The sequence below is a fragment of the Protomyctophum bolini genome (genome assembly GCF_963924005.1).
Source record: "Protomyctophum bolini genome assembly, chromosome: 9".
Taxonomy (NCBI): domain Eukaryota; kingdom Metazoa; phylum Chordata; class Actinopteri; order Myctophiformes; family Myctophidae; genus Protomyctophum; species Protomyctophum bolini.
Genome location: NC_137870.1, coordinates 21,293,186 through 21,316,951, shown reverse-complemented (window position 1 = coordinate 21,316,951; position 23,766 = coordinate 21,293,186). Strand labels below are relative to the sequence as shown.

Genomic DNA, 23,766 nt, shown 5'->3' with positions numbered 1-23,766 from the left:
AGCATCACATAGCATATTGCCAAAAAACAGTGAACTCTGATCATTGTTAAGCAAAACGATCACGGTAACGGAGGGTTTGCTTTTGCCCTGTGCCCACTTCAATGCGCTTCTGAGAGAGTACACAGGTGGAACAAATTAACTAGTGACAGCTAACGAACAAGCTACGCTGTCGTTTTAGCTGCTTGCCAGCAAGCTTGCAGATCGTGTGTGTGTGTGTGTGTGTGTGTGTGTGCGCGTGCTCGCCGGAATTAGTGTGAGATTGGTCCTCAATATAAACTGTCCTCAGTGTCCTGGGGAGCCTGTCTGCCCCGAGTGGAGGAGGACAGGGAACCTCCTTAGAGAGAGAACAGTGGCCAGCCATTTGGAGCAGACTGTGTTCCGATCTGTCCCAGTGCTGCCAGGTAATGTTGAGTCAGATATTATCCTGCTCCCAACTCCACATACACACACCCCCGGGCCCTGCCCCCCCCTCCTTTGAGTTGGTTCGCTGAGCAATTGCATTCCACCACAAGTGGACGATTCAATTTGGACACTAGAATTTCCAATTATAGTGGAGAGTGATGGCTTGCCCTCCTCCCCTACTCCCTCCTTTATGTCATGTTATTTTTGCACTCATTCTGTCCATCTCCAAATATATTCTCCCCACAACCCTCTCTGTGCGCTCCCTGATACGCACTCTGGGACCACGATGCGGGGCTGCTTTGGAGACACACTGACATCTTAACTAGGTCACACACAACACCGATACACTGGTATGCTAATCTATTAGGTAAGAAAAGTTTGAAATCAACAATCCTGCCATCGCCTTCCACTCTCTTCTCGGAGGGTGGAGCAGCCGCCAGAGAGGAGTACTGAGTTCAAACGGAGAAGTGGAGGATGTGAAATGGGACCTTTTGCAGCCCACATTTCCAAACGAGACAGAAGTGGGTCTTGTTTATATTGCACACACACACACACACACACACACACACACACACACACACACACACACACACACACACACACACACAGACAGACTTATTGGACCACATGCCTCTTATGGTGTCTGTGTGAAGTGGCCTGTGCATGCGTCAGAGATGGGCCTGTCACCTGTCCCACCTCAGTGAGAGCAGACTCACCGACGCTCTGTTGTCCCAAATTCACCTCCATTCCTTCATCCTCTCCTCTCCTTCATTCCCTCCTCATGTATTACATTGTGTGTATGTGTGTGTGTCACTCCATCTGCCTGTCCGGGTCGCGAGTGACTAATTCCCGTGCCAGTTGCCGTGGGCTCCCCACCCGCCTCCTCGTTCTCGACGGGATGACGGCCTGAACTGCTAGCGGAGAGAGAAGGAAATGAATCCGCCGCATGACAGGCAGCTGAGCCAGGCAACACTGAAGCGCTAAATAATTATAATATAGATATACAGTAGGTGTTTGTAAAGCGTTATACTTTGTTATACTATTAGTATAGAGCCAAAGTCCTGACGCAATCGCTCATCCCCTGGTTCACTGAAGTTTTTCTCTATGGAGAATAACATGGGGTCATCTTAAATCGTCTCATATAAGAATTGTGGTCCACTCCCTAGGAGTAACTTTCTTAGGTTAAGAACTACATCCGTAACTTTTCTCCCACGTTTGAGAGAGCTACACCTTCATCCCTAGATAAGTTCCTTCTTAATAATATAGAACCAGACGTGAGGGTGTCACATCTTTATAAATCATTTCAAGTGGCAAACATACCTACTACATCAGCTATTACGTTGGCATGGGAAAATGAGCTGGGGACTTCAATTTCAGACGAGCTCCTGGAAGACAGCCTTGAAGAAGTTAATGCGTGCTCTATCAACTCCAGACATTGCCTTATCCAGTTTCGAATCATACATAGACTCCATTATTCCAAATTAAAATTACATATCATATTCCCAGACAAATGTAATGCAATAGATGCAAATCTTCTTCACAGCTTCGCCCTTTGCCCTCGGATACAAAGATATTGGATTAAGATATTTGAGACGCTCTCTGATATTTTGAGTACCTGTATTCATATTGACCCCGATCCTGTACTAATTATTCTGGGTTTGTCAGACTCCATGCCTGTTGACGAGAGCACAGAAACAACTCTTCTCATATGGTTTGATTACAGCAAAAAAAACATTTTTTTACGCACTGGAAAAAGGAGGAAGCTCCTGCATTTAAGCATTGGCTAAATGAAATGATTGGTACACTTCATCTTGAGAGAATAAGGTATTTCCTGAGAAATACTTTATTCTCTCAAGATGAAGTGTACTAGTCATTTCATTTAGCCAATGCTTAATGAAGGTTTTTCAGATGTTTTCCATGAGCTTTCTATCATCTTATTCTATAGTATGCGGTATCACTGAGCAGTATGGGTGGGAGGGTTGAGGGATTTCTTTCTCTTTTTTGTCTTTGTATTCAGCTCATCAAACACTCATTCATCCTTAACCAGATCCTAGTGGTGGTAGACTACAGTCACTACACTCTGTCTGGCCTTTAAGTGTGCAATAAACCTGTCCCAAGCTGTCCTCTGACCATCACTCTGACCATCAGCAGGCAGAGTGCTGGAGAACAGGCCGAGTGATGGAAGGACAGCTCCATCACTGGGCCCAGGCATAGAAAAGGACTGTTGGCTTGCTTCCTACTCTGAAGCACCTCCAGCTCGTTAACGAGAGTTCATTATAAATCTGTCTTGTTCAGTATATCGAAGTTGAAAAAGTAAATCAAGTTTTTTCTGTGTGTGGATTCTGGGGAACATGCAAGGCTGTGCTGAATTTATGACCCGTTTGCCTTTTCATAATCCTAGTGCACTGAAGGACACCTTTGGATTTTGATATTAAATAATATATGTGTGCGTTTGCGTGTGTCAAATTTTGACACACGCAAACGCACACACACACGCACGCACATGCACACTCACATGCACATACATACCGGTTCTGTTACAAGTCATGGCTGGAAATATGTATTAACTGACAAGACACAAGAAGTATAAAGTTGAATTTACTTCAGGTCTCTCTTCATGACTAATAAGCCTTTCGCCTTTTACTAAAGAAGCATAAAGTTGATTAAACCATAGCAGGGAGTGCTTTCTTGACAATGTTTGATTAATTATTCCAGTGCCTGTTGTACATATGGAGAGTGTTAACAGTTGTAATGACTAATTAATTACACTCATTTCACAATATCACACACTGCAAGTGACTGCGTAGTGTTTAAATTAAATTACCCCGCTTAGTCACGCAATCGCGTGTTTTTCCTCTCTCACAAAACAGACACACACACACACACACACACACACACTGGGCATGTAGAGTACGTTGCTGGAATTTGGAAGAAGCAGAATTTTGGCTACCGCTCAAGAAAATGACGTTGGCGAAATCATTTTTTATTCTCCATGTATGAAACAAGTGTTGTGATTGGTCGAAAAAAATTCTTATCCGGGGGAAATACATCTGACGGATGTTCCGCCCTGACACTTCCGGCTATGCACTCTCTGCCTTACGTTGTGACCAGGCTTTTCTCTTCTGAGATAAGTAAGGCTGGGACCGAGGCTACTCTCTAAAAGCCACACACCATTTTGTAGTATTGTCCTAATTGGGTCAGTTGAGTGACAGCTGATGCTCTTTCTGCTCAGACTTTCACCACTGTTTGACAGGACCACTTATCGCCCACATCAACCCCAACCGTGGAGATCCAGCTAGTGTCAGCACAATACAGGCCTGGAATTTTCTATTATTATTATTACTAGACCTGTATAATTGTATGCCACGGCGGTTGTTGTGCTATAGAGTAGACCGAGGTTCTCATGTCAGTAGAAAGGATTACCCTATTGGCCTGAATATAAGATGTTTTTTTCCAAAGGAAATATCCTAAAGTGTTGTATTATAATCGGGTTAAAAGAGGTAATCTCTAAAAGAGAAAACGCCAGCACTCACGGAACTTTTTGTCTTTTTATTTATTCTTATAAGAGTTGGCATGGTAGCTGCAGAGCAGCAACAACGAACACGTTTCGACCCTCAAGTCTTCATCAGCGTTGAATGCTACAAACACAGGAAGTGTCACCTTTTATGGTTTCCCTAGGTGCAACAACTTGGTACTTTACCACCAATTGAGAACTAACATACTGATTATTATGTGACTCTCGCGCACTCGCCCTTCATCTGGCCAGCCTGTGATGTCAGTCTGACTCCAAATTTGAAGTATAAAATATACCAGTATGTGATGATCTCTGGACACACAGATACTGTATGTGATGATCTCTGGACACAGAGATACAGTATGTGATGATCTCTGGACACACAGACACAGTATGTGATGATCTCTGGACACACAGACACAGTATGTGATTATCTCTGGACACACAGACACAGTATGTGATTATCTCTGGACACACAGACACAGTATGTGATGATCTCTGGACACACAGACACAGTATGTGATGATCTCTGGACACACAGACACAGTATGTGATGATCTCTGGACACACAGATACAGTATGTGATGATCTCTGGACACACAGACACAGTATGTGATGATCTCTGGACACACAGATACAGTATGTGATGATCTCTGGACACACAGACAGACGTATAGACTGCAAGACTCCTGACAGGCCAGAATAAGTGGAGAGTGATCTTTGTACTGTGTGGCTGTATAAGAGCCACACAGTACAAATATCTTCACGCATCTCAAAATCATCGCTCGACCGATCAGTGCCAAGCTTTTTGTTTACATTAGGTCATGCAGTTGACCTACTGTACCTTTATATTTTATAATGGTAATCAGGCTAAACTCTTTGTATATTATGGAGTCATGTGTCATAAATACATCATGGATGACTCGCATGAAGTCTGAGATCCACATGGGAACAGCTGTCATTCACTTAACACGCACACACACACACACACACACACACACACACACACACACACACACACACACACACACAGACAAATCATGCGTGACATCACACAAAGAGGTGTGAGGAGCTGGTTGTCATGGTAACCACTCTTATTGTCGGCTACAGGGGGCTGTGTAGGCGAGGGGAGTCTGATTGATGGGAGCTGTTAGGCTATCGCTAGATGCATCCATCTCTGGGCTTCTCTGCGCCTTGCAGGCCCTATGTGAAGTTGTAAACACCAGCTTCTCGCTCAAGGCCTTCTGTTCATGAGGGAGACGGAGAGGGTGAGCTCACAGGGTCAGGAAAATGCTTTTGAGGATTGGTTGCTTTAGTGGTTAAAGTGTGTGTGTGTGTGTGTGTGTGTGTGTGAGAGACATGCATCTATATCTTTCTACACCCCTTTTCCTCATTTGCCATTTTTAAAATTGTTCAAACAACTGATCTACAAACTCACAACGTGTCGATCTAGATTGGCTAGTTGAACTGTTTTAAAATATGGCAAATACGTTTAGGGATAAGGGGTGAGCATTTCTTTGTACAACAAATGCTGATCTGCAATCTCACATTGATCTGATATTTTTTTATATTATAAAAATAGACCGTGTAAGACAATAATAGAACCAAGGCATATACATAGATGGACATGAAAAAGAAAAAGAGCAACATGATACATCTAAGGAAAGGCTTTAGTGTACAAATATGTTTTCAAATGAGATTTGAACGTTGCCACTGAGTTAGCTAGCCTTAAAGCGAGAGGTACAGTAGGTCATTCCAGAGTCTGGGTGCCCGGGCAGCAAAAGCCTGGTTGCCCATAGTGACCAGGTGAGTGGAGGGAACTTCGAAGAGGGCCAGACCTGAGGATCTAAGGGTGCGTGCTGGCCTGTATGGTTTCAACATATCTGAGATATAGCTGGGAGCCAGGCCTTGCAGGGCTTTAAATGTCATCAATACAATTTTGAAATCAACTCTAAAAGTCACATGGTAGCCAGTGGAGAGCAGCCAGGATTGGTGTAATGTGGTCCTGCCTCCGAGACCTTGTTGGTATTCTAGCTGTGGAGTTTTGCACAGGTTGAAGACTGAGCCCTGAGTATAGTGAATTGCAATAGTCTAAGCGAGATGAAATAAAAACATGAATGACTTTTTCAAGGTCTGCAAATGATAAAAATTACTTAATTTTAGAAATAAATCTAAGTTGAAAGAAACAAGATTGTACAACTTTCGTTGGGTAGGACCGTTTCAGTTAGTTTACTTTTTTATAATTATTTGTTAAACATTGCGGACAAGTATGTTTTTTATCTTACTTTATACTTTAGTAAAAAGTTTATACTAGTCTTTTCTAGTTCACTGGTGAATTGTACATGAACATCACTGCATACTGTTTCAGTTTACATGACAAACATTGCATAATCTAACATTGCCTAGATTTCGGTGTTAACTTATTTCAACATCCCTATTTTGGAAATTTTTAATAACTTATCTACAAGCTCACAATATGTTGCATTGTGATGTGTTGTGAGCTTGTATATTGGCTATTTTCGCCACTTGACACCATTGCACGGCTAAGGCAATTTGGACAAATTATTCTGGAAAAGTATGGAATTTTAAAATGGAAAATGTGTAGGAACCATGGACCTTTTGCTGCATACATGTCCTATCATCTCTTCACTGTACTATAAATAAAGCTAGTAAAAATAAAAGGCTTTCTGGGAAAAGGGAGGGAAGCAGAAGGTGACGGTAAGTCACTTTGCTTCAAGCGCTATTTTATTGTGTGGTTATGTTGTGTAATGACTGTTGGTAGATTTAATCATCAATTTCCCTATCGTAAAAGGTCATCTCTCAAGAACAGATTCAGAACGTGTATACACTGTTGTTAGTGGGAATTAGTAGGCACCCCACTGAAAGAGCAAGGGCCTAAGGTGGAGCAAACGGGCTACGCAATGTTTGGCACCGCCCCCAGAGGCAAATTCGAAGGAAAACAGGCCACTGTTTCTCATTATTTTCCGGATGGGTTCCCAGTGTCAGAAAAAGTGCCTTTAAAACAATTGCCCCAAAATTGGGAACCACTAGAGAGAGTGTGGGCTCCAAGGGTGGCGGTCTCAGTCGTTTCAACTGTTTTGGTCTGGTTGGATGTTTATATCATTTACTATCAGTGCATGGACATCTACTTATGAAAAGATCAGACTTATAATATACGGCATTACAGTTTCTTATTTATATTCATGTGTATTCTTTCTTCAGACAAATGTATTTTGTATACCGTCTATCCATTGGTTATGTAGCCATAATGGCACCAGCCCTTTTAGAAGAATCCCTCTCTGACAGCCTCACTCTGTGTGTGTGTGTGTGTGTGTGTGTGTGTGTGTGTGGTAAATTGTGGGGGTTCATTTTGCTGCAATGTGTGTACCTCCTTCACAGCTGGTGTGTATAATGTTGTGTGGGAGATTTTGAAGCAGATGGTGCTTCCAGGGGGGGCAGACACTGGCTTACATCAACACCTATTTATGTTATCAGAGGATTTAATCTCCGTCATCAGCCCTTATCAACACCTCAGCCAGTATATATGGACATTTCCACATATTGATGTTGTTGTCAACCATTGTCCGATGTGGCGTTGTCCGACTATTACTAATCCTAACTCTAGCCCTAACCCTAACCTCAGTCTTAACCGGCCATGTAAATCCCCTAACCTCAAATCAGTCTTAACTGGCCTTGTAAGTCTCCTAACCTCAAATCAGTCTTAACTGGCCATGTAAGTCAGTTTTCACTTTGGCAGCAGTAATTTCACTTCCGCATTTGCAAGTCACCTACTCATGGTAGGCAGTATGTGGAAATGTTTGCTTATTTTAACCGAATGTTTGCATACGGTACTTTTGCAGAGCGTTCACCTAGTTTGACATGCATGGCTAGAACAGGGACGCTATAGGTTTCATGTCTTTACCAATCCTAACATTGTGTCTCTGTTGGTGTGCTTCACAGCTGAGCCCCTGCCCCTCATGGACCTCTGCAGACGAGTGGCACGCCTGGCGCTGGGGAGGGAACGCATCCACCACATCGACACACTCCCCTTGCCGCAGACCCTCAAAAACTACCTCCAGTACCAGTGACCACCACATCAACAACACGCACGCATGCATGGAGATGCCAAGGCCACGGCCAAGCTCCAACAACAAACTTGTCAAACCCACGGGGTGTCTGCTGAGGATGCTGATTTTAACGATGGAGATGGTGGTTGTAAATGAGGAAGCGTTCTGCTGTCAAAGCCCTTCTGTTAACACCAGAGGGAATTCTACTTTTTAGGACCTCTATCTCCTAGTGTTATCTTTATTGTTTTATTTCTTTAATTTACTTTACTTTTGTTTGCTCACTGCTGTCTTTTTCCTCGATGGACAGAACAAAATGGATGTATGGACTTATGTACAGACTTACATACGGACGGATAGATGTATAGAATACAGTTGAGAGAGAGAGAGAAGGAGATTAAATATTGCAATCCTGTCTCCCAACATGTGCATCGACTCCAAGTCAGTTTCCCTGAGTGAGTGAGCTGTTGGAACTGCGGAGAGAGGGAGTGCTTTTGTTCAGTGTGTACATACATTCCATCCACCCTCAACAGGCTCTGTTGTCGAGTCTGTTGAACATGTTGGTATCTATATATTCCTATTTATACCCAACCAACCACACAGCAGGCACTGCAGAGACCCAACAGTCGCTTGGAGCCATAGGAGACGGAGAGAACATACACTTTGAACATATACATGTGCATAATGTGCACGCATCGACTCATCAACAGTTCAACACAGACGCACACAGTACAAAAAGGGTGGGTGTTGGGAGAGTGTGCCTGGGATTGTATACACGCATAACACCCCTCAGCATGTGCTGTAAGATCACAAGAAAGCTGCTGACATGCAGGAACCAAAAAGAAGAAAAAATTAAATCCTACAGAGATCAGTATAATATAGAATCCCCGTCAACTAAGTAGGGTTTAAGTGGTTTTAACCATAGACATGATATACATAGACACTGCTTTGGCCACTGTCGTATGTCAATGTGGCCACCATATTTCCTGGGGCAACTTGCCAAGATATTTGCCTGCAGCCTGCGTCGTACATTACCTGAGACTACAATGTTTCTTTTATAACCCTAACTGTTACTAGCTACATAAGATAATGTGTTTTGATATAAAAACCCACATTTTAAATATAACCAGGAATCCTATATCATAACATAAGTACATGGCTAGCATTTGTAACAAACCAAACCGCTTGAAAATCATCTGAGAATTCAGCGACGTATGATTTTAATTGTGGAGTTACCTGCTTCAATAGAGGGTACGTGCATGCATAAAGTGAGTGTCAAAGTGAGTTTAACGTTTAACGTCATTTAATGCAATCAGCTGGGACTTTTCTGTTTGGATGTATGGGCTGTCAATGCCAGACAGTCGGTTTTTTTTGCCATCAGGCATTCCAGCAGTATGATGATCACGTGCATACCCTCTATAGACATACATGGGGTGTACATGCATTAGGAGGCACGGCTTGCCCATCTTCATATGGCAGGCACGTCGATGCATCGTTCCAATGAACATAAGCGGCCAATGAGGTATCTATGACTATTATAACTATGGTAGCCAAGCCCAAAATCCACCTCCTTCCCTCCAGTCCCCTCTCACTCATTCTCTGATTCATGCCTGCATGTGGGTACGACATGTTGTTGTCTCAGCTCCTCTAATGCTGATTGAGATTGACTTGAAAGCAATGCCGCTTTGACTTGCTATTGTGCCTGCTCTGAGATCCTACAACAAAAATAGCACATGACACCTCTGTTAGAGCAGGAGATGGGTTTAGTTAAAGAATGAATTAAAAGTGCTGTAAGTTTTTTTTTTTTTTTTTTTAAGTACTGTAGCTCTATTTCCCATAGCAATCATTAGGGGCTTCAACAAGGGGTCGGAGTTACTACACAGGGCTTCCGAATGTTTGTGTGATTTGATATTTATTTTTTACATCAACCACTTGAACCTTACCATCTGTATTCTGAAGAGAACTTTAGATAAAATACTAAAACAGCATACCGTATCTACAAGCTCCCAATTGCGCTGCGAGACGTTGTGAGCTCGCAGATCAGCTGTTTTCGGCAAAGAGGTTTGGTGTAGAGGGGGGGGGGGGGGGGGGGGAATTATTGAGTGTTTTAAGTGGTTAAATATCTGAAAATACACATTAGCCTGGCTCCAGACCATAGAAGACCCCACCTACTCTCTGAGTGGCCTGACAAGCTTACGCTTCAGTCTAACAATCGGGCTACACACATGAATCCAACATATTAATAGAAAAACATTCAATTACACCACACTGATTATAGTGCTGTCAAACAAGTACAACACTATTTTATACAATATCTAGTGGGGGTCCCTGCTTCATCCCTCTATCAGCTAGTAGGTTACATTGAAGACCCCTGCTTCAAAGTGATTGTCCAATAACACTTGTTTATATTAAATGGGGAAGAAAAGAAGAAAATATACCAATATTGGAATACCAATTTGATCCAATCAGGAGAAAGAACTTGTACAGGATACAGGCTAAAGTCCAATTGGATGTGATGAAACAAATACATGAGTAGACAAAATTGGCGAACAAGCTGCATGATCTTTGGGGGGGGGGGTTCTCTCTCCTGATTGGATGAAATTTGTAATTTATGTGAAAATGTTTTGTGTTTACTAAAGAGCTAGAGAGACGGGAAGACCCCTGTTACGGAAAAACATTTTAGGAACATAGAGCTAGAACTTTCAAAAAAGTTACTTTTCTTTTAACCAGAGATTTTAACTTACAGCACCTTGAATCTTCTGCGTTTTCTGTTTTCTCTTGCTTCTTTCACAAACATTCTGGTTTTTATGGTTTTGTGATTTTTATTTTAACTTTTTCTTTTTCTACAGATTTGAGATTTGTCCACAGGACAGGAAGTGAGTTTAGTGGGACATGGTGTCTTGCTGGAATAGGTGGAGGAATGTGCTGCAATGAGCACATTTTTAAATGTGAATAAAAAACATTTCAAACCAAACCCTGGACCGCCTTGTGCAATGGTTGCTCAATGGTTGGGTCAATCTAATGTTGGTAGGCCTTTCATTGACCATTTAGTAAGGTAATAAAGGTATATTGTCTTTTTCTCCTTCTGTGCTTTGTCTGTTATGATTTGTCATAGAGTAGAGCAGATCAGATTGAAGATCAGAGAGGGGTTTTATTTCATCACTACTTAGGTTGCTGAAAGGTTTAGAATTAGCTCCCCTACATTTCTCTCTACCAAAAAGTTATTTTTTATTTAAATTGTTATGCTTTCTACAGTGCATCTTTTTCCCATTGTTGTAAGCTGCTCCAGGAGACAGACGGACAACAGAGAGTGCTCATGTTAGCCAGAAGAGCACCAAGTTCTATCACTCTGCAGTAGGTGAGTACTAGAAGCTTTTCCCGTGGAGGTGCTTGCTAATATTGCCAGGAGTACCAAATTGGCTTCCTCTCCTGCTATCTCATTCTCAACCTTTTCAAATGTCATACACAGCTATAGGCAGAGACTGAGTTACGGCAAGAGTGTCCTTAAAATGTCTTTCATCGTGAACATAAAGTTCAACTTTTTCAATTTATTTTGTGTTTTTGGGGCTCCCATATGTGTTTTAGATCCCCACAAATAACCAATTTTGAACAATCAGGCTTTCATATCATATAGGTGCTTTAATGGAAATTGCTCTCAGGAACAGCTCAAATGATTTTGTCCTCATCAATGTCACCCTACTTTGTATAATTCCTCCTTCAGTTAAGTCTTCAGTTCCAAATTTGCATTTCCACTTTGTTTATAATGTCCACCATTGTTGATTTTCCAAGCTGGCATGGAATGGAAACAAGCCTGGTTTTATCTAGCATCAGTATTATAATGACTCAAATATTAAATAATCTGCATATCAGCACCCAACAACGATCTCTGGATGAAAACTGAACAACTCTCTGCAACAGAAGAAATTGGACAAAGAAGATGGATTGGGCATACACTGCGCAAGCCAAGCCAGTATCAAACACCACCAGACAGGCTCTGACTTGGAACCCTCAGGGAAAGAGAAACAGAGGCCGGCCCAAAAACAGCTGGCGGCGGGATCTCCAGGCAGACACCAAGAGGCTGGGATGCACCTGGTCGCTGATAGAGACGAATGCCAGTGACCGAGAACTCTGGAGGACCCTTGTCGACGGCCTATACCCCAGTAGGGGTGTCAGGCGTAAGTAATATCAGCACCCCCACCACCAGATTGTGGTACTGCAGCTAAAACTGCTTTCAAAGTCCAGAAAGAAATGACAAGGACTGATTATATCAGAGTGGTGATTGAGGCTAGAAATAACATTAGAAATAACTCTGAGGGACATAGACAATATGATATTAAATATTAAAATGTTTGCGCTTTAAACCAAGTGGTCTAAGTATTAGGCCTGGTAGCCTACCATATATCTCAGCAGCTGTGACCCAACATTTACAAGAGCTTTGGGGTCATGTAAGTAAATGTAAAGCTGTTTTCTTACCGTATATGAAGACATGTATCCATTCGTCATTGAAAAAACAAAACAAAAAAAACACGTTGAGCATTCCATACCAAACAATACTTTCGCTCCAATGAACTGCAGCGGCCAATGAGGCATCTAGGTTTTTGAGTGGCGCAACCACTCCTATAGACAGCTATGTGTGTCTCTGGGTCCCTGGCTGGCTGGCTGTGTCCGTCTGTCCGAGTACAAAAATAGCGTTTGGATGGTTTTCACCATCAAGTGTCACTGTTACGCAGACTAACACACACACACACACACGACAATACAAATCTTTTTTCGTTTTTCCCTTTTTTTTAATGGATGAAGACAGTACATGTGCTTGTGTGCCACCAGCTGGTTGCTTCCATATCAACCACACACACACACACACACACACACACACACACACACACACACACACACACAGTCTCTCTGACAGTCTCTATAGTTACACACAATGGTTATTTGTGCCCCTGGCATGTCTCCTTAAATAGCGCCATTGTTGTTTTGATGCTATAGGCCTGCATGTAAACACACTCAGGACAGTATTAGTGACCTTCAAAGTGAATATCCTTATAAGACGACATCACCATTTCAACCTATATCTTCATATAATTGTTCCTCACTAATGTTCATGATAAAATAGCACTTTTTTCTACTCATTATTAATTTATTATTAATTATTAATTAATTTTTAGATTTAGATTTGTATTATCGTGAGAACGATGACTTCCATTATCACATTGTAACTTTTCAGGAATGGAAAGCCTGCCGTTTCTATAGCTTGGATTCCCCATCGATTTTCTGAACTGCCCACACAGCCCTATATGAGACACAGACAGAGTAGATTATTATTATTATTATGTAAAGGCCTATATTTAAAAAAAAATGCTAATTTATCATGAACATTTAGAGGACCAAAATGAAGATAGCAGATAGGTTGAAAAGTGGTAAAGTCCTTTAAAAGGAGCTTGATGAGATGAAAAGGAAAGCTTCTCCACTATTTACTCTGTTGTGTTTGTTTGGACATTTCCTGGCTCATTGCATATGTATGGCGCTTTATGTACCACGTACCTTACCTTTAGGGGGTTATAGTAACTGTAGCTCAAATTCAGAACCGGTATCACTGCTGACATCTTCTGGTGGCCTGGTGTTAGTACAACAATACCTCTCCTCCTTTTGGATGACTTGACCTGTGCTGTGCCCGTCGCCAGCAGTCCCATCCCTGACCATGTGTACTAGGGTCCCACATCTGGGCACTGGACACTGGAGGAGAATGACGTTCTTTGATGCGCATTAGGAATGGATTCGAATGACGATATGCAGCAGGATTCGTTTTAATCGCAGTAAAGCTTTCTGGTGTCTTCTTCATTCAAAGTGAACTGTTAAATGGTTGAAATGTGGTATCTAGTAGGGATACCACATTTTTCGTGAATAGATGTCCCCCACCCCCCACATATAAGTAAAAGAGCCCATAATAAACATTAAATGCCATAGGCTTTATTGGGTTTTTAAATTATATAGCAGCAGATTGAACTGTAGGCTACTTTCCTGTGATTTTTTTCCCGCAAACTGTTAATAAAGTCAATCAATCAATCAATCAAAAAGCCTGGAGGAGCAGGAGACAACTATAGTGTGCATGCATTGCCATGCTTTGTCCAGTAGATGACGCAGTGGGCTTGACCATGCAGAGATGCTACACTGTGGAGCCTGCAGTGACGTTGTGTACAGTCACAGCAGCCAGCCAGCGCTCTGTCAGCAGTCGGCAGTAAGCGGAGAAGAGAGGAAGAAGCACTCTGGCTGGTGGTTTCTGTGACTGACTGGGATTCCTTCAGGTATAGAGATGAGATGATCAATGATGGTGGTGTTGTGACAATGATTCTATCGTCTCTCGTCAGTGTCGTGCATGCGTTTACACTGGTTATTTGCAAGTATTCTGCAATGGCAACTGCTGTATCTTTTTGTTACTATTGCTAACTAGCCTGCTAGCATTCATCATGCAGCATTGCAACTTTTTGTAATGTACATGTATAATTAAGCCTGCATAAAGAAGTAACGGTTACGGGAAAGGCTCGTAATAAAGTTAGAAAAACTTACAATAACACAATTGTCCCTTTGCGGCATTCCTTTTGTATTTTCACTTCACAATAACGTTGCGCGCGAAACGTTAACTTATTTAGTTAATGTTGACAAGATTAGCTAACTGGCTATAACTGGTTAAATGGTAACCACTAACCAGTGTGGGTAGCCTTTATTTTATCTTTAATGTAGGGTGAATGAATGGGTTGTGCGTGTTTTCTGTAAAGGTTTCATTGGATGTGACTCATGTGAGGCTGAGCTACTGTGCGCTTTTCTGCCTGAACACTCAAGCACCCATTTATCAGCGCTGGGTGTATTTATAGACAGTGTGTCGTGTCTGTGTAATGGTAGGGTTTATTGTGTAGGTCTACAGTAATAGGCTGCTGCAGCCTGCAGGACGTCTCATTTCTCTCCTCCATGTCTGCTGAGTTTCCAGTTGCCTGTCTTTGCATGAGCCACGCATGAATGGAATAGTGCCAATCAGTGGAATGGACTCAGTGGATGGAAGAAAAAGGGTCTGGACTCTGGAGACTGGCACTAATTGTACTGTAGCCTACGAGAGAGACACACAGAGAGAGAGAGAGAGAGAGAGAGTCATCTGTGAATGACGGTTCTGCATCCTCTGCAATGTGATTATTACTCCAGGACCACAATAATAGAATTGCTTCAGTTACCACCACCAAGTATGGCATCTACTCATGGCAAATGAACTGAGAGATGTCAGATGTTACATTCGGGAAGCTAATCATTGACTACTTGCGATCGCTAATAATATTCCTTAAGCTGCAATGCCATTACAACACTATTTATGTGACACCTGTTTTATTATATTAAGGTGATATTTTCTTACTAGCAGGTAAGCTGCGTTATCAGCCTGTGGTCATCAGTGTCAGGGTTGTATTATTGCTTTTTAACAATGGAACAATAGTGAGTTTACATAATAAAGCTGCAAATATGAATTTCAATTATATGTTGTTCCTGTTTGTCACCTCATTATTTAACCTAAGTTGGTATTTTCTCCAGACTGCGGGAATGAGGCATGGTGTGGATGGCTGACGGACAGGGACGTGGACCTATCACGTGACAGGATGCTGGCTCGGAACCGCTTCATCCTCCTGGTGGTGGTGGGGGCGGTGCTGGCCATCGTCAGCCTCAGTCTGCAGTTCTGTAAGTTGGCCGTGTGGGCTTTTATCATGCAGTCCTCTTCAGGTTACGAGTTACCACCAATTATACACATTTTACAAATCTATGGACCTTTTTTATGACGTAGTGGGTGCCCTTTTTGAGGGGCGCAAGCCCTATATTCAGATATTAGTGTAGATTTCCGTCCTACACAAACATTAAATTGCCATTGACAATAAATGGAGAATTTTACGTCATAGTGTCTGAGCAAATCGGCATAGTGTCTATTTTTGTCCTACACAAACATTAAATTCCCATTGACAATGAATGGATAATTTTACGTCATAGTGTCTGAGCACATAGGCATAGTCTCTATTTTACGTCATGATGCTATATGATGATTAGAATGCCCCACACTTCACACAGGTGTGATTTTTATTATTATAATAATGCAACAGATGTTTGTCATTGTCAGTCTTCCTGCATACATGTGGCTGTTTACAGTATATGATCAGTTGATCACGCATGCATATCCTATCCTCTCACCCTTTTCCTCTCCATTCACACCCAAACAAAGCCCAATTCCCCATAGATGTTCTCCTTCTGTAAATATCCCCCACTACCACTGTGCACCAGGATGCTCCACAATCAGGGAGGTTGTGGGACACAAGACAGCCTGCTATGAGTATGAAGTCAGTATAGTTGTACACAATGGTGGCCTCCTTTGTATAGAACTGGATGTGGCCTTTTCCATTAAGTCATTACCCAGCATCTCCTGCAGGAATTGTCTAGACAGTGTGTCCCTGCTAGCCACTTTGAATGCAAGGAAACTGGACCGCTCAATATGTGGAGCCAGCCTCCCTGGCACTGCATGCAGATCTCAAGCCTCTAAGGCATTATTAGGGGAGAGAAAGACATCAGATGAGGAAGCAGGCCACGGCTGTAGTGGAAATTTGATGAAATTTGTATTTGGTTGAAAGATGAAGCTATTTATTTTGCTCTGATTTCCTGACAAGTCACTGCTGTGGATGTGTTTCTGGCAAGCATCAAGCTTCCCAGGACACGTGTATAGGATTGCACACACACACACACACACACACACACACACACACACACACACACACACACACACACTCTCTGCCCACATCTTTTTGTGTGTTGTTTAAATGCCAAGCAGTACAGGGCTATGGTTTGAAAGAGACTATAGTGTAGTGTGGCTCTTTTTAAGTATGAAGGGTAACCCAGAACCTTCCAGAACCTGTTAAGTTCAGTTTTGTTTTTTGAGGGGCACTATTATAGCCCCCCCCCCCATAAACAGCTTTTGTCCCCTCACGTCTCATATTTGCCATTGACAATGAAAGGAGAAATTAGGTCATAATTATGTGCCTCAAATATGATGTAAATTTGTGGCAACACAAACATTAAATCGGCTAACCAATCACATAAATTCAGTTGTTAATGAGATGTAGGATGATGAAGGGGGATGAAAGTAATAAAAAAAACCTTGTAGATGTGCTATTATTTTAACATTTTGAAAGTTTAAGTTGTGTAGGTTCCCAGAATTTAGGCTTAGATGCTTAGTACTGCCTCCTGAGCAGTTCTGAGAACCTTATCTTAATCCAAGCCATGGCATGTGGAATCAAATCCAGAACATGTAAAATATGTTTCACGGCACAGTTAACAATTTGTGCCCAATACGTCTCCAGACGTCCTGGGAATTATAGTTTTTGTAGTTGAAAATGTTAGATTTGACAATTTCGTTTAATTTGTGACAAATTAGGAACAATTTTGATACATAAATTGAAAAGGCCTTTAAAGACAAAGCAAAATGGTGAATGTAGCAAGGCAATGTACCTGCAAGATAAAAAATAAAAAATCACACCCGTGTGAACTGAGTGGTGCAACAGAAGTGCAACTGCCCTCTCTCTCTCCCCCCTCCTCTCTCTCTCTCTCTCTTTCTCTCTCTCTCTCATTAGCAGGCAACAGTACAGCACTATCTCTCTCTCTGGCACAACAGCGCCCCTACTGGTACTAATAGTCATACTCGTGCTCATTAACACAACAGGTGAACACATAGGCGGACACGGACATTGTTGTTCCTTGGAGTGGTTGCACTACTCAAAAATAAATGTGTTTACTGAGTCTTACCACTGGGGCCTATAACATTAGCTATTCCTCACTATCAGCCTCTAGCCTTCTAATCTTCCTATTCGGCAACATTGAGAGGCAATGAAAGAGGTTACAATTAATTAAATCCACTCTCCCGCTGATTGAAATGGGTGTGGGTTGATAAAAAGAGAGAATTAGTTCCTCTTTTTCTCTGTGTATGTACGTTGTTGCATTCCTGTAGATCTCTTTACGGTTTCCCAATCTAAAGGACTGCAAACTGATTAAAAGGAACCTCTACCCTAATAATAATAATAATCTTTATTGTCACGAAGGATATTTGTCTTCCCTGTTGTGTTGTCAACCCTGTTGCGTTGTTGAGTGGTGCAACCACTCCTATAGACAGCATGTGTGTCCCTGGCTGGCTGTGTCCGTCCCTGGCTGCCTGCCTGGGTCCGTCTGAGTCTGGCTCCGTCCAAGCACGAAAATAGCGTTGGTATTCACACGCAGCCTAACACACACAAACACATATTAACTGTATATATGATGATCTCGGGTGTGACAGTACAGTACAGTACAGTCCCCCGGGTCCCCCACACGGTAACTGTCATTTCCCAACCGTTTCGCCCGATTGGCCCGGCACCCTGGGCGCGTTTCTGTGGGTCTGGAACTTCCGGGGACCCCCACACGGAGTTGCATCACTCACTTCACACGGGTGTGATTATTTTATTCTGATAATCTCAGTACACCAGTGTGTACCATGGTCTGCCATGAGACAAGTCCAGGTGTGCCTTGGGATTTATGTGTCAACTACACATTATTATTCCAATATACAGATATACAAATATGTTATGAATATTTGTATTTATTTACTATATCAGTACTTTGTGCTCGTTTCCCAATGCAGAAGCATATTCTATACTCTGAAAATAAACATTTTAACCAGATTCCTATTTTGGGCATGTCATTATAGGAGAACATTTTATTTGTATTTCTTTTCCACATAAACGGATTGACAAACTCACAGCGTGGTGCGATGCAACTATTTTTGTTCTGAATATAGATGTGCCTTGAGAAACTGACTTGACCATTGGTGTGCCTCGGGTCACAAAAAGTTTGAAAACCACTGCACTACACTATCAACTGGCATGCTCATTATTTTAGCAGTACTGCTGTCATATTTATTTTTAGCGCATTCTCTGTCTTCCTCTCACATACACAAATACAGAGATCTTGAGCCATTATCCAGTAAACCCACAGGCAGTTGCATGTGGGACAGTTCATGTTTAATAGATAAGCTCTTGCTTTTTCCACCTCTTAAATCTTCTGCCGTGCCCTCTTCCTATTCTCCAAAACTCCCATCATCTTTACCCCCTTCTCTTCAATTATCAGAATCAGAATCATTTTATTTGTCATTTTCCTATGTACTTGCATACAAAAGAACATGAAATATCGTTTCCCCTCAGTTATTGGCAGTGCAACATAAAACATAGAGCCTATTTAAAAACACAAGCTAAAAACTAAAACCAAACATGGACAAACATTTAAAAAGAGACCCCAGTATGTATGATGACGTGCAATTCATATGGACAAGTTAAAAGTTACCAACACCACGCACAACCTATAAATAAATAAAGTGGCTATCTAAATGTCTTCCTGTCATCTCAGTTTGAAAAATATAAATAAATAAGATTTTGTTGACACTGTTTGACCACTACCATGCAAGACAGACAGACAGACAGACAGACAGGCAGGCAGGCAGACAGGCAGGCAGGCAGGCAGACAGACAGACAGACAGACAGACAGACAGACAGACAGACAGACAGACAGACAGACAGACAGACAGACAGGCAGAGTGTGATGTATGATGCAGTGAATGTTGCTCTCTCGCTTCCTGCAGAGCCTAAAAGTGAAACTGCGGCAGTTGTGGACTTGACTGTAGTGGCATCATGATGATCACCACATACTGACTGACATGTGGGGGCTCGCACAGCAAAGCTGCTGCTGGCAGAGCACAAATGGTAATGAGAGTCAGGGAAGGAAAGGATAAATGGGAAAGAGTGTGTTGAGTGAGATGAGATTGTAATGCCAGGAATATGTAATCAAGAAACTATTTTGAGATGAATAACGATGGGGCAGGGGAAAGTGACTGAGGTGTGAGGAGAATGCTGTAATACGTATGGTTGTTGGGTGAATTTCACAACAAGGAGGGGCTATCGTGGTGGGATGAGAGAGGGAAGGATAAAGGGAAATGGGCAGAGAAAATATTTGGAACATACAGATGATACAGTGTTGAAAAGAGTGTTGAGAGAACTAGGCTGGAACAAATGTGTGGCAAAGAGAGAGAGAGAGAGAGGTCGACACTCTCTGCCCCTGTGCCCTTGTTCTGAGCAGGTGAGTTATGAGTCTGTCAGCCACAGATACACAGCAGGGAATAGTCAGTGAAGAGGCTGATTTAGGACTCACTTGTTGTGTCGGGTCATGACTCACGTTTAAAGTTGCTCATCGACACCCTGCCAGACTGTTTTGCTGATTGCGCTGTGCCTGCGTGTGAATAATGTTCTAGTAACAACTATATTTAAAACCGATGCATTCCAACTATGTTTGGAATAGCTGTAATGTTGTACTACGTCTACAACACCAAGAAAAAGACACTGGATTATGTTCTGCATGTAGTTTGTTAACACTTTAGAGCTGAACAGAGCTAGGAGGCTTGTCAACCCATTTAACCAGGAACCAGGCAAAGCATAAACAAGATAGATTTGATTATGCACAGTTAGCTGTAGACAAGAAGGCGAGATTTGATAAAAGACCATTAATCTAGCATTAAAAATAATATTTTTGAGTGGTGCAACCACTCCAAGGAACAGCAATGTCAGTGTTCACCTATGTGTTGTTCACCTATGTGTCCATGTGACGTTAATGAGCACCAGTATGACTGTTGTGCCAGAAACAGAGAGAGAGAGAGTGCTGCACTGTTGCCTGCTAATGAGAGAGAGAGGGGAGGGGGGGGGGGGGAGTTGCACCACTCAGTTCACACAGGTGTGATTTTTTACCTTATTTTAGCTTCCTTCGCTAACCACTGCTTGCTTCCATTGTAGAAACAGCCATATCCCAAATCCTCCGTTCGCGCGCCCGCAGTCTTTAGTGCTCATAATGGGATAAAGTACGATGTTCTGAGCTTAATAAAACATTAATTCAAGCTCCCGCAAACGATATCAATGCATTGGTCACTAAAACACAGCCGTGACCCCTAGTAGAACATGGGCGGTTAACACTTCCGGTTCAAAATACCATTACACAGCTTTTCTTTTTTTTCTTATTTTGTGCATTTCACTGGCACTGGCCACTACCGCCCACCTGCCATTGGAGACTATACTTGTCATTTCAATCCAAGGCTCAGAGCGCCATTGACGAGTCACTAGTCATTTGGTGTTTTCAGTGGTTTACGATAGAGGCTGCTCTTCTGCTATATTTGTGAATGATCCGGGGACCTCCAAAGGAGATTACACCCGGAAATCACATTGCTGGGTGTACATTTTCAAGTCTGTTTAGAATAATATTATAGGATTTATAAAAAAAAACAATCTCTGCTTTCTGTTGCTTTTTAGCAAAAACAAGTTAATTCAACTGCCTATAACTATGGAACAGAGGGTCGCAATTACATATTTTTTTTCTCCAATGGAAGCAGAGAGACTCCTTCGTATTTCGTGATCTCGATCTTGAAAAGTTAGTAAAAGCGGTCGAAATAAGTCCAGCAATAGACGATGTTTTAACTCTGGCAGAGTTAAAACCCATAAATCCACTTGACGTCTTGACTTGTTAGCTCATCACTAGCTAAAATACTCTGAAAACAAACACTCGTTTTATGTATTCCTTGTCAGTTTGTATAGCTAATGACTAGCAAAATACCCGGAATGCAAACACAGGTTCTAAAACAGACCAGTCCTTGATCCTCATTGGCTGAGGCACTTGTCGTGCCTAATGCCTATATCCCTAGTGTTAAAGGGATAGTTCAGTTCATTAAAAGTAAATTAATCCACAAAACTAACGTCATTTGCATTGTTGACTTATTTCTAAAATATTAGTGCAACTTTCGTAAAACGTTTTACCCCTCTATTACACAGAACTATGTTTTTTGTGTCCATATCACAAACTATCCCTTAAAAGGGGAATTTCTTCCTAACCCTTTTTTTACAAAAGTAAGTTGATAATTATGTTTTAGAAAAAAAAAGATATAGGGCGCGGGTCCTGGAGCTGGTCCTCCAGCTGCTCCTGGAGGGGTCTAACGCTAGAACTCCTATTCAATCGTGCAATTGGTTTTAGTTTTTTGTTCACATCTGTTCTAGATGATGTGACTGCAACACTCACATGCATTGTTGACACTGCACTCTTCCTGGTCTACGAGAGCTGATGTGAGCTGACGCTAAAGCTCAGCCTTTTGTGAATCATTGCTTTATTTTATGTATGGCTTGTCTTTGTCCTATGGATTTATTACCATTAGCTATTTTGTTTTTCATATGGCATGGTAAGAGAAGCTAAGTTTTTGTCCTGTATATGTGCAAGGTTTACAAATCTCTTTAAAATGCTGCAGATACCGCCACACTGACCGATCGGTGCGCTCCAGTACCTTCCATTCATTTGCAGGGATTACTTTCTTGTAGAAACTAGCTGTAGTCACTATATGTAAAAGTTAGGCGCACCAATGCAACCAACCAACTAGTCTAGAGAAGAGTCCTGTCATGACTAGTGAATACCTTGAAAGACACAATTTATATCTATGTCTTGTTTTTGTCACATGGCTTGTTGCCCAAGACCAGTCAATGCTTTGCAGGAGTCCCTCAAATCAACTTGTTGATGTGGCAGTGCAAAACCTAATGTTATGATATGACTTAATTTAGCCTGTCTGTAATTACTCACCTAGGCCTACACCCTATAATTCCACCATACAAATGTTATGTCTTAGTTCAGTACCCTCATTGTTGTGTGTAGATAGCTCTGACCTATAGAATGAAAGAGCCTTTGGGCTTTGACCAACCCAAGAAAAGTGGAGAAAAAAAAAAGATTTCTTTTTAAATGTGGCCATTTTCTGATGGATGTTTTTCTGGCATAATGTAATCCTTCCATGTCTTATAAAAGCTTTCTGTATGGTCAATGGCTCTGGGTTTACTCTCTCACTCCCAGTAACAGCTAGCTGCTGTTTGCCTTGTTATATGCTGCCAACAGTAGTAATTAAATGTGAGTTGAGAAGGATGTGACTCTGCCTCTTCTCTTTTTGTCTATTAGCTGTGTTTGTCAAGGCACACAATTGTTCATAGGGAAATATCAACATGTTTTATAAGTAGCACAGGGAGAAGTATGGGTGCCTATATACGTGTGTGTGTGTGTGTGTGTGTGTGTGTGTGTGTGTGTGTGTGTGTGTGTGTGTGTGTGTGTGTGTGTGTGTGACTGTGTGTGTGTGCGCGCGACTGTGCGTGTGTGCGCGTGTGAGAGGAACCACTTAAAGCATAGCATTCTTGCCAACAGGAATTCAGTAATAGTGTGGAAATAATGACTTGTGCTACTAATGTTGTGTAGCTGACAGATGGTGAGCTGCAATTGGTTTTGTACCCATCTCTCCCTTACACCCACGGCCTGTTAGCATACACTTTTCCAGATGCCTTTTCCTCCCATGGTACAGGCAGTACACAGCACTGTAGTGCCATGTTGGTTGGAACCCACCTGTTAAATTCTGAGCCAAATCACTCTACATCTGCATGTTTACACCCGATTATACTCTGATATTGTGCCTGCAATAAATGTATTGGTGTGCATTTCTGAGGCATCATCATCTTTCCTCAATGCTACTGCAGTTGAGCTGTGCCTGTCAGTCACATACTGTACTCTCAGTGATTGTGTGTTGGTACTGGCAGCCGAAGAGGAGTCAGGTTTACGATCTGTGGTTTCCTGAAGAGATTGAAGAGGCATTGTCTATATTTAGTTTCTGTGTGGGTGTGTACATAATTA

At 42.1% G+C, this 23,766-nt stretch overlaps 2 protein-coding genes across 3 annotated transcripts in view; both read left to right on the top strand.

The window, feature by feature from the left end:
- Positions 1-10,953, top strand: part of LOC308321615 (SPRY domain-containing SOCS box protein 4-like) — a 58,721-nt gene extending 47,768 nt beyond the window's left edge. For both annotated transcript variants that reach the window (XM_080772590.1, XM_080772589.1), the window contains one exon: positions 7,877-10,953. In XM_080772590.1, the coding sequence (XP_080628716.1) occupies positions 7,877-8,004 (128 nt within the window). In that variant the 3' untranslated portion in view covers positions 8,005-10,953. The remainder of the gene's footprint in view (positions 1-7,876) is intronic.
- A 3,235-nt stretch (positions 10,954-14,188) lies between these two features.
- pxylp1 (2-phosphoxylose phosphatase 1) overlaps positions 14,189-23,766 on the top strand; it is a 23,870-nt gene continuing 14,292 nt past the window's right edge. Inside the window, exons 1-2 of the mRNA XM_080773152.1 lie at positions 14,189-14,288; positions 15,556-15,699. Of these exons, the coding sequence (XP_080629278.1) occupies positions 15,621-15,699 (79 nt within the window). The 5' untranslated portion in view covers positions 14,189-14,288; positions 15,556-15,620. The remainder of the gene's footprint in view (positions 14,289-15,555; positions 15,700-23,766) is intronic.